Source organism: Colletotrichum chrysophilum (assembly GCF_026319265.1).
Source record: "Colletotrichum chrysophilum strain AFK26 chromosome Unknown scaffold_16, whole genome shotgun sequence".
NCBI classification, from domain to species: Eukaryota; Fungi; Ascomycota; class Sordariomycetes; order Glomerellales; family Glomerellaceae; genus Colletotrichum; species Colletotrichum chrysophilum.
In genome coordinates, this window is record NW_026517303.1 from 421,310 (window position 1) to 436,799 (window position 15,490).

Sequence of the window (15,490 nt, forward strand, 5' to 3'; positions counted from 1 at the left end):
AGGAGGGGGCGGGGGCCAGAGCAACAAAAGAACGAAAGCGGTCAGTTCGGGCACCCAGCTACCTGAGGTAAGGTAAGCTATGCACGTCTAAGGAAGGTACATGTAACGCGGGGTCCAATTCCAGAGAGGGGAAGGGGGATAGAAAGCTTCCAGAGGCTCCAGTCTCAGCCATGGGGATGCGCCGATGCAGGCCGCGCTGCTCGCCCGGATGCGCAAATCCAAGACTCCCCACCTTCTGCCTCAGGTGACCGACCCGTGCTGCTCTCTGCTCCGCCCGAGCTCCACGCCAAGCCGCGTCCACCCGATCCGGCCCACAGCCGTTCCGAGCGTCCATCCTCCCGGATTCTGCCCTGGTCCTCCCGTGACGTTTTCCATGTCCGAACCCACGGCGCCGTTCGGAAAGTCGCCCGGGCGAAATCCAGGAAATGACCACGTGCGGCCATTGGCGTGGGAAAACATCCACAAGGATAAACATTTACCAGACAACCAAACACTTGAAGAATTGGTGTCCAGCGAGTAACTCCGCTGCCCACCTTCACAACCTGGAGGCCCCCAAAAGTATCATTAACTTTGCCTCTGTCCCAGTGGGCATGCCGGAAACGAGTGCACCAGGCATTCTACGACCAATGCTAGTGACCACTTCTGCGCGTTGAGCCAGCGGTGCTAGGCGTGCGCGTGCTAACTTTGGATGGCTGCCCGAAGCAACGATACTTTGCATGTCCATGCCTGAAAGTATCATGCAAGCAGTGTTTGTGTTGGGCTGTGTTTGTACAGTTGTGACCATTGTGCGCCGGCAAAAGGCGTTGCGACATGGTTGGAATCGGGGCTTGCAGATGGGCTGGGTAGGCTGTGAGTCCGGAGAATCTCGGTCACACCATTTTATCAGACAGTGGTACATCTGGGAGATGGACGAATTTCTGCCGGTGATTCGGTCCAAAGACAGGAAATCTAGGCTGGATAGCCACCATCCCGGTTCAGCTGAGAGGTGTTCCCCAGATATCGTGCATCCACAGGACAACCAGTGCGTATGAATGCAGCATTGGCGGACCCTAAAGAACGGGGCCAGCGTTCAAATACTGAACTGTAGATTGTAAGGATGTTCGCAGATGCAAACGCATTTATGCTGTGTGTTTTTGTCTATCAGTTTCGGCTCGGTCGAAAGGACGGCCGAGTCGCGGGTAAAGGAAGTCATGTTGGTGGTGTTAGTCCAAGAGGAAACACGACTGACGTCCACTCCCCACGCCAAGGACCACTTCCCCGGGACAGAAAACAAACGTCATCCCACTTGGGCTTCAAAGAAAGAGGTCAAAAGTACCAATTCCCATACTATGACTTGCCTACAGATGTCTTACCCCGGCATTACCGGACGGGGTGACGGGGTCGGGATCCATGATCGGGAAGAACCGCATTAGCACCTGGCTATTCCGAGCAACATCCTCGGGATAATCCATGGCGGCCAGCGCGTCCCAGGCGTTTTGTGGAGTAAAACGACCATTCACTGATGGGAATTGCCAATGAGCATCTCGTCGTTGGACCGGGGTCCGGGGAAAAGACGTCTTGAAGATCGGGAATCGGGACCTGGAGATTGTCGAAGACGCGCTTTTACGCATCAGGCCCAGATTGAGCCCACTGGACACCCGACAATGGACGGTTGCAAAGCCGTTGTGCAGACGACGTTGGTGTGGGCGGCCAATCAGACGATGGTTCTGACATAAAGGTGTCAATCGACAAGACACCCAATGGCAAAAGCTTTCTGCCACTGTTCGGGACCGAGGATTTTTGACATGGAGGCGCACGGGTGAAGCGAGATTTTGAAGCTGGATCTGTGGCTGGGGACGAAAATAGATGAGGACCCAATGGCGAGAGACAACAGCGGAAACGTGTCTGGTCGCATTGGCAGGGCAGCAATTTCTAATGCGCGGTTTGTTGAGGAGCGGCCCTCACCAAAGAAGCCGTGGCAGTCGTCGTGTTTGCTGGGTGGTGGTGCTAAGAATGGTACCATGAAACGAAGCTGTTTTGTGGTCGTTCTTGGCCTGTTTGGAGCTCCAGACCCATGTAGCGCTTTAACAGGGCCGATGCCCCGCCTTCTCTAGGGTCCGGCTGCCAACGAGCAATTGGACGATGTCGAGATACCCACCAAAAAGAAGGTGCGAGCAACAATGCAGCCCCGGGCTGAGGAGGTGGTGTACCTCAGGTAGGTAAGGCATGATACCTCTTTGCAGGTACCTACAGTACCTACCTTTCTACCTACCGGATGGACTGCACCCTGACCTGACCGGGGCTGGGCTGGACAGGGAATACCTACACGCTCTGGGCTCACCTCACCTTAGGTAGGCAAGGTGGGGTGGGAAGGGAAAGACCCCTCCAAAACACTGAACACTCCTCTGCCACCTTCGTCCCCTTCCCCTCGACTGCTTTGGCACAACCATCCCTCTCCTCCATCACTGCAGCCTCATTTTTGCACACCAACTCAATTGCTGAGGTACAGTTCGCGGCTTCTTCATCCTAAAATCACCCAAGTAAGTCGTGTTCCATCCACGTCCAAGCCCCCTCTATCAAACCAGCTGCCCCGCCATGTCAAAGCTGTATGCCGTTGGCCGTGAAGCTTGCGAGAAAATCACCCCACCATGCCATCCCACCCTGAGGCAATTGTTTTGTCCGGTCAAGGAGCACTCGCAAGCTTAGCAATTTCCCCGAATCGGTCCTATCATTGCCATTTGTTGACTCACCCACTTGTCTTTTTCCTGCTCCCTGCAATATAAAGCCTTCTCCTCCCCCCAAACTATCGACTAACATCTCTCCTCTCCTTCCGCTAGGAATCACACACTACACATATTATCACCATGGCCATCACCAAGATCCACGCTCGCTACGTCTACGACTCTCGTGGCAACCCCACCGTCGAGGTTGACGTCGTCACCGAGACCGGCCTTCACCGTGCCATCGTCCCTTCCGGTGCTTCCACTGGTACGTCGTCGTCCCCGCCGTTTTCCCTCCCCCGGTTCATCATACCCCAAGAAGAGATGGAAGTGATCAAAGGCTGATGGTATCCATTAAACAGGCCAGCACGAGGCTTGCGAGCTCCGCGATGGTGACAAGACCAAGTGGGGTGGCAAGGGTGTCACCAAGGCCGTTGACAACGTCAACAGCATCATTGCCCCCGCCCTGATCAAGGAGAACCTTGATGTCAAGGACCAGACCAAGGTCGACAAGTTCCTCATCGACCTCGACGGAACCCCCAACAAGACCAAACTCGGCGCCAACGCCATCCTCGGTGTCTCCCTGGCTGTTGCCAAGGCTGGTGCTGCTGAGAAGGTTGGTCTCGTCATAATATCGTGTGCTTTGCCTCGTCTGACCGTCTCTAGGGTGTCCCTCTGTACGCCCATGTCTCCGACCTGGCCGGAACCAAGAAGCCTTTCGTCCTGCCCGTTCCCTTCATGAACGTCCTCAACGGAGGCTCCCACGCTGGTGGCCGTCTGGCCTTCCAGGAGTTCATGATCGTCCCCTCGTAAGTTTGACTTGAGAGCTCTGAACAGGCGAGGATGTGATCTCCGGCTGACATGTACTGCCCAGTGACGCTCCCTCCTTCTCCGAGGCCATGCGCCAGGGTGCCGAGGTTTACCAGCAGCTCAAGAGCCTGGCCAAGAAGAAGTACGGCCAGTCCGCCGGCAACGTCGGCGACGAGGGTGGTGTTGCCCCCGATATCCAGACTGCCCAGGAGGCTCTTGACCTCATCACCGATGCCATTGAGAAGGCTGGCTACACTGGCAAGATGAACATTGCCATGGACGTTGCCTCCTCTGAGTTCTACAAGGAGGACGCCAAGAAGTACGACCTGGACTTCAAGAACCCCGAGAGCGACCCTACCAAGTGGATCACCTACGAGGAGCTCGCGGCTTTGTACTCGGACCTCTGCAAGAAGTACCCCATCGTCAGCATTGAGGACCCCTTCGCCGAGGACGACTGGGAGGCCTGGAGCTACTTCTACAAGACCCAGGACATCCAGATTGTCGGTGATGACTTGACCGTCACCAACCCCCTCCGCATCAAGAAGGCCATTGAGCTCAAGTCCGCCAACGCTCTCCTGCTCAAGGTCAACCAGATCGGAACCCTGACCGAGTCCATCCAGGCCGCCAAGGACTCCTACGCCGACGGCTGGGGTGTCATGGTTTCTCACCGTTCCGGTGAGACTGAGGATGTCACCATCTCCGACATCGTCGTCGGTATCCGCGCTGGCCAGATCAAGACCGGTGCGCCTGCCCGTTCCGAGCGTCTTGCCAAGCTCAACCAGATCCTCCGCATCGAGGAGGAGCTTGGCAGCAACGCCGTCTACGCCGGTACCAACTTCCGCAAGGCTGTCCAGCTGTAAGCTGGGTCAGTTTTTCCTGACATGAATACCAAAACCGAAACCTAATTCCTTCATTCAATATGCCTTGGGGGATGGGATAAAAATTGATGAGACATGCCTGGCGCTGAAAGAAAGACGCGAGGGATGGATGGGAGCACCGATGATGAAACTCGTAGCTTACCGTACCTACCTAACTTGAATGCTAAAAGTACAATTTCCCCAATCAAGCAATGCAAAATTGTCGATGTGCAAGACAACGTCGCCTCCGCATCTGGCCAGGGGATGTCCATGGAGAGCGGCAAGCTGGCAACACGTGAAGTCGGGCAACCCCGCCAGTCGCTCACCGCAAGATAGGCGCAGTATGCGGCGCTTCAGCATCGGCGGTCCTTTGGTATGGGCAGGTTAAGGTCGCCTTAGGTAATACAGCGCTCTAATCTCGATCGTCCCTTTCCAGCTAGCATGTACTGCAGTGGAGCACGACAGAGGATGAGATGGAGCACAGGGCAGCCGCCAACTCAGCTTGTGGACCAGCAAGTCGAGCTTCAGGCTGTGTGGTGCAAGGTGAGCCATGTCGCAGCGAGAAAGTTGCGGCAGACATCCTCTTAGGCCGTGTGGCCTTGAATTGCCAGGACGAAAAGTTGGCATTGGCATTCGTATCGTGGAGTGTCAGCCAATGCCGGTTCGGTTACCTTGTATCGTCGAGAGGGGGGACGGAATACGTACCGCAGTAAAGAAAATCCTTGGCAAAAGCACAAGACCGCACTGCTGGGCCGCAACTGGTGCACGCCTAGTATGGAAAGGACGAGACAGTCCGGACTTGACAGGGGTTCGCGTGGCGTGGCATTGCGCTGAGCGCTTGTCGTCATTCATGAAACTCCAGACCAGACGATGAGAGAGATAAAATGTTCCAAGCGTTCTTATTCTTAGGTTCCCTGCGAAGATCAGCCAACCTACAAGTCTTCAATTGACTTCGGGCCGTCAAACACATGACATCTTTACTCCTCATTCCCTCGCGCCAAGGTCTGAGGCTCATCCATTCCCTTCCCTTGACGAATGCAAAGCACAGAGTCTTCCCTACGTTGTTGGTCTTTACCTCACCTCGCCTGGCCTGACATATCGCCTACCCCAGACCACCTTGTCGGGCTCCCGCGCGAGCGTGCGCTTGCATTCAAATAAAAACGCAGGCGTGCTATCTCTTAGCGTCCCGCTGGGGTCGTGGAGACGAGACGCCCCCTGTCCTGCCGAAGCGTACCCACGTCTATCCTTCCATCCTCCATCTATATCAACATTGTTCTCCGCCGACCAGCAACGTCAACCGTATCGTCCCCTTGCTGCAGAGTCCAGACTGTCGGACAGAAACACTTGCGTTGCTGAATGCCTTGCCAGACATAAACCCCTTCGTTACCTAGCCATCTCGGAGCCCGAGCCACACCGTTCGGACTGCGGCCGACCCGCGTGGGGGTTTCTTCTGCTTGCCACTCAGTGTCTACCACCTCCTGGGTCCGGCCCGGTCCGGTGTCTCTGACCAAGCGACTGGCCGACTTGGTTTTCTCGCCGTCCTCGCCGGCCTCACCTGTCAAACATCCTTTGCTTCAACCATTACGTACGCATATCTTTGCTGCACCGCACCCCTGGCTAGGCGCGTTACATCCCGTTCCCCGAGCATTCTCGCCTTGCCTACCATACCCTCGCCGCCGGGTTCACATATCAGCGAGAAACTACTATGTCCGACCGTGGCCGCCGGACGCGTCTTCAGCTTCCGGAAGAACGGCCGCTTCTGCAACGGAACCGCCCTAGTCATGCTTCTCAGTTTCAAGTACCGCTCTATGGCTGCATGACCAACCCTCACAATCATCTGCCTGTGTACACCAATATCCACCGCATCAGGAGAGACATCATATCCATTGTTGAGGACTACCTCAGCTTGGAGCAGCTCCGTGACGTGAGAATCAACATTGCCGTTGTCCGTCCGCTAGTTGACAAACTCTACGAGCTTGATGACATATCCATAGGTGAGTCCAGCTCGATGTCTCCGCGTGCCATCTTCACATGCCTCTCAGGGGATGAAAGGCACACCTTGGCTGCCATCACTTTCCTTCCTTGACTTGGCTAACTTGTTTCGACATCAGTTTATTGCTTGCTTGTCAACCGCGCTCAGTTTCTCCATGAGCAGTCACACCTCAACAGCCGTCAAAATGTCAACTACAGTCGTGCAACGCTGTGTGAGCTCGTGGCAACGCGTATCTTGAGACGCTTCAGCGAGGACAATGACGGCCCAGAGGGTCTCGTCTTGCTATCGCACATTTTGGTCGCCGGATTCGAACCCTTTCAGAATGCTCCGGCTGGGATTCGCGAGGCAGCCTCGACTGAGACTTATCGGTCTTACAATCGCATGCTGCCATCGCTGGAAATTGCTATCTTGACTGAGAGTAAACACTTCCTCAGCGCCACCCCTTGTCAGAAAGTGTGAGTATTCTTTTGCTCGTCGGGCCTTGAAAGAGTCTAATCCGTCCCCCAAGCGTCGATGCCATCTACGAAGGCCGGATCGTCTACACCCCTTCCAGCTTCATGGACATCATTCCAGATCATTACAAGCTGAAGCCTATCTCGCTGTACAATCCACGAGAGGGGCCTCTGCTCGACCAATATCGGCTGCTGGTGCCTCGCACAAGAAACATTCTCGAGGTCTTCCAGTTTATGGTTCTGCTCGCCCTCTACCTTTCTGTAATGGCTGAGCGCAATCCCGAACATTTCACTCTTTTGGAGGGGTGCTTCGCCGTCTTTGCATTTGGATGGTCTCTTGACCAATTCGCGACCATCTTGGAACACGGATGGTGCGTGGACGACCCATGGGAACAGAATGTTGTTGCTGACTTTCAGACAGGCACGTTTACACCCAAAACTTGTGGTCCTTCCTCGACGTGGGCTTCATCGGTCTTTACGCCATATATGCGGTTCTTCGTATCCATGGCGGCCGTACTGGCGAGCTGGTGCCGAAGCAACAGGCGCTCGACGTGCTAGCCATGGGTGCCCCCGTTCTAGTGCCGCGGCTTGCTTTTAACCTGCTTTCAGACAACCTTGTCTTCCTTTCTCTACGCTCCATGATGTCGGACTTTGTTCTCTTGACATTCTTATCAGCTTGGTGTTTTGGAGGCTTTCTCCTGTCACTTCTATGGCTCGGCGAGGGCCCGCCTGGAGAAGGCGAGCATGCTCCTGTGTAAGCCAGCCTGACCAACGCTGTATCAATATGCATACTGACATACTCGGGGTAGTCTGATTGGCAAGTGGATGTTGTGGATCTGGTTCGGGCTCGACGGCACCGGCATATCGCGATCGGTAAGTTTACTGACGTGCTCCGGACCACATCGATTGACTCACGACATAGGCCGACTTTCACCCCCTGTTGGGTCCAGTCTTGATGGTAGCATTTGCGTTTTTGGGAAACACTCTCTTCCTCACGATTCTCGTATCGATGCTTTCCAACACCTTCAGCACAATCGTCAAGAACGCAACAGCAGAAATTCAGTTTCGGAAAGCTGTGTTAACGTTGGAGGGAGTGAAGGGCGATGCTATTTTCGCCTACCAGCCTCCTTTCAACATCTTGGCCGTATTTCTTCTGCTTCCGTTGAAATTCGTCCTCGGCCCGCGATGGTTTCATAAGATACACGTAGCGAGCGTCAGACTGGTCAACCTCCCGCTGCTACTCATCATCGCTGTGGCAGAACGCCGAATCTTGTGGCCTCCCCCGCCGCCGGAGAAGACCAAGGGCGGCGGGGCCTTGACACTGTACCCCAGGGTCAAGCAATGGTTCTGGGAGAAGTGGCGCATAACGGCCCATCGCGACATAAGAGCCGTGTTTGACCTGCCGCCCCCCGACTCCGTGGAAGAGGAAATCGCTGTGGACGACGACTTTACGCACCACATGATCCGACGCCAATTCACGAGGACGATCACGAATGACACGATGCGCAAAAAGTCGCCTCTTAGGAGAGACTCGATGTTTCCAGGGGTCTCGTCGAAGCTGCGAGGATCCTTCACGGGCAGCGAAGACATGCACGACGTTAACAGCAGGTTGGAGGCGCTGGAGCAGACGACATCCAGAATCGAGAGTCTGTTGACACGCATGGTGGGATCTGATGACTACTCGGATAAGAACTTTGGCACCGGGGAGAGCAGCACTCTCCGTGATATGGATGCCTCATTGACCCAGTCACCTCAGTAAGCTGGGCTCTGGAAGCACCCGGCTGTTGGGGTGCTCTGGCACCGACCAACCTTCCGTGGGAGCAGTTGTATTGTCAGAATGAGTAGGAAATAACCGCAACTTCGTGAAACATTTATTCCATATGACATCATGTGCACGGCTGCGTATATCTTGTGCTTCCAAGTTAGAGCTAAAAAGTCACTCAGTTGCGGCGATTCGTCCGGAAAGGCTGGAGGAGGCTTCAAGATCGGCTCCTGCCATTCACTGCCACGGTGTAGCTAGACCTTTCTCACCTCGCTCATATAGCTGACGGGGCACTTTGTATCCAAACCAAGCGCAACCTTGAAAAACCCACCTACCCAGGCTGATGCACCACGTTCCTAGACAGCGAACCTACGCAAGAAGAATGTGCGAAGTTTTCATCTACAAGCACGTCGAGTGCAAGTGCATCTGGGGTGAGATTGCAGTCTCCTGCGGACCCGGAATGGGCTACACGACATGCGGCCAGTTCGGAAGTGGCATCGCGAAAAAGCCTCTGCGAATGCAGCTCGCCAACCTGCGGCCGTGCCCCAAACATGACCTCCTCGGACTCTACGACCGCAACCAGATTCGGATGATTAAGAAGATTACCAACGGCATCAAATTTGGCACGGGTCCCAACAAGCAGGATGCAGGCATCGAATGCGCCTGCGCCATCATGTGAGGAGGCCGAAACCGAGGGTTGCGGGCAGGGACAGAGAGCATGGAGGTAAGGAAAGAGGATGGCGGCTGGGGCCGAATTTTGCGAGCTGACGGGTAATTGAGCAGGGCCAAGATCCGATGACGACGTCTGGCGACTTTAACAGATGGAGAGGTTTACATTATCCGGGTTGGCAAGGGATAAGGGACGCAGTATGCAGTAGACGGCGTTGATACTGGGGCCAGTTGGGGTTCTTGCGGACCCAGTCTATCGGAGGAGCTAGACCGAGGGGGGGGTCGAGGAGCGCCGAACAAGCGGCATGATCCCGTCCAGATTCACAGCTTTGCACATCCCGAGTCATGAAATTAACATTTCTACTTGAGTAAGATTGCAGGCTGAACTGGTGATCTACATTCCCAAGGACTTGGACAGCAGACCGCTGCGAGCAATGCTACGTAAACAGACACACTGGGAAGCCATGTCCGCAGCACCCGAGGTACTACCTCATCCACTGCGTAAACTACCTAATACCTTAGTGGACCGCAGCTGGGGTTCACCGCCCGAACTCTTCTCCCCCACACGCTGTAGCTTTTCCCCGATTCACCCCGCGCTGTCTTTTTGCATCGTGCGGGGGAGAACGAAAAGAACCGTCTGAACTCAATCACAGCAGTATCCATCCCCCTTTTCTTCTCTGCTCCGGTCGCCTGCTCGCCATCGACCTAGGTGCCCTGACGGCTGCAAAAGGCTACATGAACCTTTCTCCATGTTGATTGACCCGTCAACTGATTCAACATAGCTTTAGGCTCAGGGCATGTAAATCAAGAGCTGCTCGGGTCATGTTCAACCCAACTCTGGGCTGTTTTTTCTCGTCCAAGCCTCTCCCCTCTCCGCTAGCGCCAATTTCTCCGCACGTCGCGGTTTAGACTCCAAATGAAGGGTCACACTCTTGACGGGTCCATCTGGACTTATTTCGACTGATGTCCGTACCTGCTTCCAGGGCTCTCCACTCCAAGCCCATGGATGAATACCGAGTGCCCTTTTAGCCTGAATGCGATAGTGGCATTACCACTGTCTGCCCCGGTCGGGAATGCCCCGATGCTGGGTTCCGGGAGTCGTTCGCTGCGAGTTCGCAGATCTGGATGGCTACCCATGACGCGCTTGGAGCTGGCTTTATAACACCATGCCACCCTGAGTTGCCACGGGAGCTTGGTAGAGCAAGCGCTTCTCCAACTGGCTTTCTTCTCCAGCGGCACCAACCATGCGGACGTCTCTTCTCCTCGCGTCCATCGTCGGCCTCGTTGTCGCCGAGGATGGCCTCGACGGTTGGCTGCGCTACGCCAGACTCCCCGAGTCGGCAGGCGCAGCGAACGCTCTTCTTCCTTCTGCCGTAGTTGGACTCAACGCCACGGAGAACGGTCCGATTACTTCTGCCCTTTCCGAGCTGCAAAAGGGGTACAAAGGCATTCTCGGCAAGGAGGTCACAGTTGGCAGCGATGCTTGCAATGGTTCTTCTATCGTCGTGGCCACCCTCGACACCTACGTTGCGGCCTGCGGTGCCGACAGTGTCACAGCGGACCTCGTCGAAGATGGCTTCTGGCTGAGCGTCAAGGGCGACTCGGTCAAGATTCTAGGTCAGAATGAGAGGGGCGCCTTGTACGGTGCCTTTGAGTACTTGAGCTTGCTTGCTCAAGGCAACTTCAGTGAGGTTGCGTACGCGACCAACCCGTCTGCAAAGATTCGCTGGGCCAACCAGTGGGATAACATGGATGGCACCGGAACTCACGGCAGCATCGAGCGTGGTGTAAGTCCCTCTGTCTCATGAATCACTGTCCGTCAGCACTCCCATGCTAACTTTCGCAGTACGGAGGAGTCTCCATCTTCTTCGAAAACCTCAAGGTTGTTACCGACATGACCCGCGTCTCTCAATACGGCCGCCTCCTAGCCTCAGCCAAAATTAACGGCATCATCGTGAATAACGTCAACGCCAACCCCATCCTCCTGTCCTCGGAGAACATGGACGGCTTGAAGAGAATTGCGGATGCCTTCAGGCCCTGGGGCGTCCAAATTGGCATCTCGATGAACTTTGCTTCCCCGCAAACCTTTGGTAACCTCACGACGTTCGATCCCCTCGACGAGACTGTCATTGCGTGGTGGGGCAACATCACCGAGCAGCTCTACTCGCGCATCCCAGACATGTGCGGATACCTCGTCAAGGCCAATTCCGAGGGCCAGCCTGGCCCCATAACATACAACAGAACCCTCGCGGACGGTGCCAACCTCTTTGCCAGGGAGCTGAAGAACCATGGCTTCAAGCAGGGCATCGTCATGTTCCGTGCCTTTGTCTACGATCAACTGAATTGGACAGACTGGCACGCGGACCGAGCAAACGCGGCTGTGGAATTCTTCAAGGAGCTGGACGGCAAGTTCGACGACAATGTCGTTGTACAGATCAAGTATGGCCCCATCGACTTCCAAGTCCGTGAGCCTGTGTCGCCTCTCTTTGCCAACCTGGAGCACACCAACATGGCTATCGAGCTGCAGATCTCGCAGGAATACCTCGGGCAACAGGATCATCTCGTTTACCTCCCTCCTCTGTGGAAGACCATCCTGGACTTCGATCTGCGCATCGGAGGGCAGCCCTCCGTGATGCACGACATTCTCTCGGGCAAGCGCTTCAACAAGACTCTAACCGGATATGCTGGTGTTGTCAATGTCGGTGCCAACTCTACTTGGCTGGGTAGTCACCTCGCCATGTCAAACCTCTATGCTTACGGCCGACTAGCGTGGAACCCGACTGATGATGTTACCACCATTGTTGAGGACTGGACCCGTCTGACCTTCGGTCTGGACCCCACCGTCATCGACACCATCACCAAGATGTCCATGGAGAGTTGGCATGCGTACGAGAGCTACAGCGGCAACCTGGGAATCCAGACGCTGACCGATATTCTGTACGCTCATTATGGGCCGTCGCCTAGGTGAGTCTTTCCTCGTGCCAGCCTCCTGCCTTACCAGTGCTGTATTCACTAACCTCATCTATAGATCTCAGGACAACAACGGCTGGGGCCAGTGGACCAGAGCGGACGGATTCAGCATCGGCATGGACCGAACAGTCGAGAATGGCACTGGTAACGCTGGACAGTACCCGACAGAGGTGGCGGAGATGTATGAGAACATTGACACCACACCGGACGACCTCCTCCTCTGGTTCCACCACGTCCCCTACACTCACGTGCTCAAGAGCGGAAAGACCGTCATCCAGCACTTTTATGATGCACACTACGACGGTGCTGCCACTGCTCAGACGTTTGTATCCATGTGGGAGTCTCTCAAGGACCAGATTGATGCCGAGCGCTACGAGCATATCCTCTTCAAGCTCAAGTATCAAGCAGGGCACTCCATTGTGTGGCGTGATGCTATCAACAACTTCTACTGGAACAAGTCCAGCATTGCCGATGAGGCGGGCCGTGTGGGCAACTACAAGTACCGCATCGAGGCCGAGAGCATGACTTTGGACGGATACAAGGTTGTGAATGTTGACCCCTTCGAGACGGCGTCCGGCTACAAGGCCATTGTCACCAGCTCCAACACGACTGCCGGAACTGCTACAGCCGTCGTCGACTTTGAGTCTGGAACTTACACTCTTGCTGTCAATTACTTTGACGTCATCAGGGGCAAATGCTCGTTTGTTGCCTATATCAACGACCAAGTCGTTGGCCAGTGGAGGGGAGACGGGGAGGAGAAGCTGGGTCACTGGCCATCGGAGTACCTGGATGGACATTCAGCCATTCGTATCAACTTCCCCGGGGTCAAGATTGAGAAGGGAGACACTCTCAAGATTGTCGGAACTCCAGACGGGCCAGAGGTGGCCCCTCTAGACTACGTGAGCTTCTTGCCCGACGGTATCATCGATTAGAAGCGATTTTCGCCTATCTATGGCGTCAGTTCTCTTGTTGGAATTCTTTGTATATATTCAAAACCTCAACATTTCAATGAATATAAAACTTCAAAATAAATTATGGCGTTTCGTATCAAAGTGATTACAGTTGGCGATTTCCATCTTGGGGCATCAAACCATATACAGTCAAAACCCCACCTTTTGGTAGACCGAGATTTGACACAAACTAGGCTTTTTTTCAACCCGCCGAACCACGCAGCGCTTTTGGCTCTCAGGGTCGACGCCGACTCGATATAACTGCCATTGGAGCGACAGCAGACCGTCCATTATTAATCATAAAGCAAATAGTGAGACGACCCCGTTTCCAAAAGACGTGTCCTGTCGAAAGCTACACCTCAAGGTTTCATAGAGAACCGCTCACTAGACACACGCACTGACACAAATCACAGACGATCGAACATGCTTCCAACACCAGACACATCCCATGTGCCCTTTGAGCGTGTCTACGAACCGGCAGAGGACTCATATCTCCTCCTCGACACCATCTCTGCGCCCTCGGAAACAGCCTTCCTCACCTCCCGCCTTGGCGGGAACAGCACCGCCGCGCCCCTCGTGGTCGAAGTCGGCACCGGCTCGGGCGTGGTCATAGGCTTCGTCGCCGCCCAGGCCGAGAGACTGTTCGGCACCCGCAACGTCCTGACGGCGGGCGTGGACCTGAACGGCTTTGCATGTCGCGCGACAAACGGCACCGTCGAGCGCGCGCGCAAGGAGAACGAGGAGACGGGCTGCCACGCTTGGCTCGGTGCCATGATGGGCGATTTGGCATCCCCGCTGCGCGACGGCGTCGTCGACGTTCTCGTCTTCAACCCGCCGTACGTGCCTTCCTCAGAGCTGCCCGACCAGTCGTCGGACACGTTGAGGATTGGCGAGAGGAAAACGACCTTTGACGAGGACTCGTATTTCCTCTCGTTATCATACGCGGGCGGCAAGGACGGCATGGAGACGACGGAAAGGCTGCTCGAGGCCTTGCCTTCGGTGCTTTCTGCTCGAGGATGCGCCTACATTCTCTTATGCGCGCAGAACAAGCCGCAACAGGTCAAGGACCGCATCGAGGGATTGGGAAACGGTTGGAGAGCTGTCACAGTCGGCGAGAGCGGGAAGCAAGCCGGATGGGAAAAATTGCAGATCATTAGGGTATGGAGAGCTGATGAGTAGACACCGTGGAACAAAGTTACTGGCAACCTCTTTTCCATGGTTCTCTCGACTTGAACAAAGCTTAGTCCACTTCGGCATCCATCAATCACCACGCACTCTAGGTGTTCAAGCGTCACCGTTACCACCGCGGTGTCAAAGGTTCATGGTGGAATTGAAGTCTTGATTTCCCTATCTTCCCCAACGCCTGAAGAGCACCCGGTTCAACTTGATGCATATGATACTTTTTGTGCTCTGGGCCGAACTGCAAAGTAAGTCGCGGGTTTCGTCTCCGGGGGTCCCGCGACGATCTTTCCCCCCCTTTCCAAGTCGGTCCCAGGCATCTGCAGTCATCTCCCACGGCGATAGCACGTGGATCATCCATTCTCAGCCGCGCCCGTCGTAACTGGCTGTGAGTGTGCGTATGCTCATCTGCAGACCCTGGAAGCGCCCTCTGCCTCGTACAGACCTCACCCCATCTAACCACGACCACGACCGCGTCCCCTGCCACGGCCACGTCCCCTTGGGCCGCCTCTGCCTCCACGGCCGCCGGTGCCGCGCTCAGCCTCCTTGCGAGCCTTGTTCTTGGGTTTCGGCGCGTCGTCGATGAGAAGCGTGTCTAGCGGGAGCGAGTCGGGCAGGATGAAATATCGGATGGTGGAGCCACGGATGTTCATGGTGTCGAGCGACACGGCGTCCTGACCCTTGGGCGTCATCTTGACTGTACGAAGCGCCGTGTTCATCTGGGGCGAGACAGACGTGATGGTGCCGTGGACGATGGTGCCTACGTGCAATCGCGTCAGCAGTCGTCCTCAATCAGGAGTCCTACCGCAAACTTCGTGCTTCTTGGAAGGACAAAAAAGAAAAGAAACACACTAACCATTCTTGAGTTCAATTGTCACCGTTTCATTGGCGCATTTCATCAAAAATCTGGTGGTGGGCAGTCCATGTCAGCTCTGGCGGTCCTCGATCATGGCGGTCTTTTGCGATGGAAGCTCAGCACACAGACCGAGTACGATGAGGGGAGAAGGCTTTGAATACTTACCTGACGAGCTTCATGTTGGCGGCTTCCGTACGTCGCGTGTGGATTGGGATAGTGTGGGTGAGAAGGAGGATGTCGCGACCCTGCGTGGACCAGTTGACTCCTAAGCCGCAGAAGCAGGAGAGGCTGAA

The 15,490-nt window shown here is 55.3% G+C and overlaps 5 protein-coding genes across 5 annotated transcripts; 4 read left to right on the top strand and 1 right to left on the bottom strand.

Moving 5' to 3' along the window:
- Positions 1–2,843: 2,843 nt before the first annotated feature.
- Positions 2,844–4,369, top strand: EMP7 (Enolase; the record flags this gene model as incomplete). Its single annotated transcript, XM_053175971.1, has 4 exons — positions 2,844–2,967; positions 3,062–3,315; positions 3,366–3,508; positions 3,574–4,369. The coding sequence occupies 4 exons, from the start codon at positions 2,844–2,846 to the stop codon at positions 4,367–4,369; spliced, it is 1,317 nt and encodes a 438-aa protein (XP_053040138.1).
- Positions 4,370–6,182: 1,813 nt separating this feature from the next.
- On the top strand, positions 6,183–9,252 carry COL26b_003067 (uncharacterized protein; the record flags this gene model as incomplete). Its single annotated transcript, XM_053175972.1, has 7 exons — positions 6,183–6,360; positions 6,478–6,814; positions 6,868–7,182; positions 7,233–7,565; positions 7,621–7,684; positions 7,734–8,566; positions 8,934–9,252. 7 exons carry the CDS (start codon positions 6,183–6,185, stop codon positions 9,250–9,252), a joined length of 2,379 nt encoding a protein of 792 aa, XP_053040139.1.
- A 1,234-nt stretch (positions 9,253–10,486) lies between these two features.
- On the top strand, positions 10,487–13,144 carry COL26b_003068 (uncharacterized protein; the record flags this gene model as incomplete). The annotated part of the gene is made up of 3 exons (XM_053175973.1): positions 10,487–11,029; positions 11,089–12,206; positions 12,271–13,144. 3 exons carry the CDS (start codon positions 10,487–10,489, stop codon positions 13,142–13,144), a joined length of 2,535 nt encoding a protein of 844 aa, XP_053040140.1.
- A 441-nt stretch (positions 13,145–13,585) lies between these two features.
- COL26b_003069 (uncharacterized protein) lies at positions 13,586–14,341 on the top strand (the record flags this gene model as incomplete). The annotated part of the gene is made up of 1 exon (XM_053175974.1): positions 13,586–14,341. The coding sequence occupies one exon, from the start codon at positions 13,586–13,588 to the stop codon at positions 14,339–14,341; it is 756 nt and encodes a 251-aa protein (XP_053040141.1).
- A 455-nt stretch (positions 14,342–14,796) lies between these two features.
- SMD1 (mRNA splicing protein smd1) lies at positions 14,797–15,376 on the bottom strand (the record flags this gene model as incomplete). The annotated part of the gene is made up of 3 exons (XM_053175975.1): positions 14,797–15,101; positions 15,198–15,247; positions 15,363–15,376. 3 exons carry the CDS (start codon positions 15,374–15,376, stop codon positions 14,797–14,799), a joined length of 369 nt encoding a protein of 122 aa, XP_053040142.1.
- Positions 15,377–15,490: the final 114 nt, after the last annotated feature.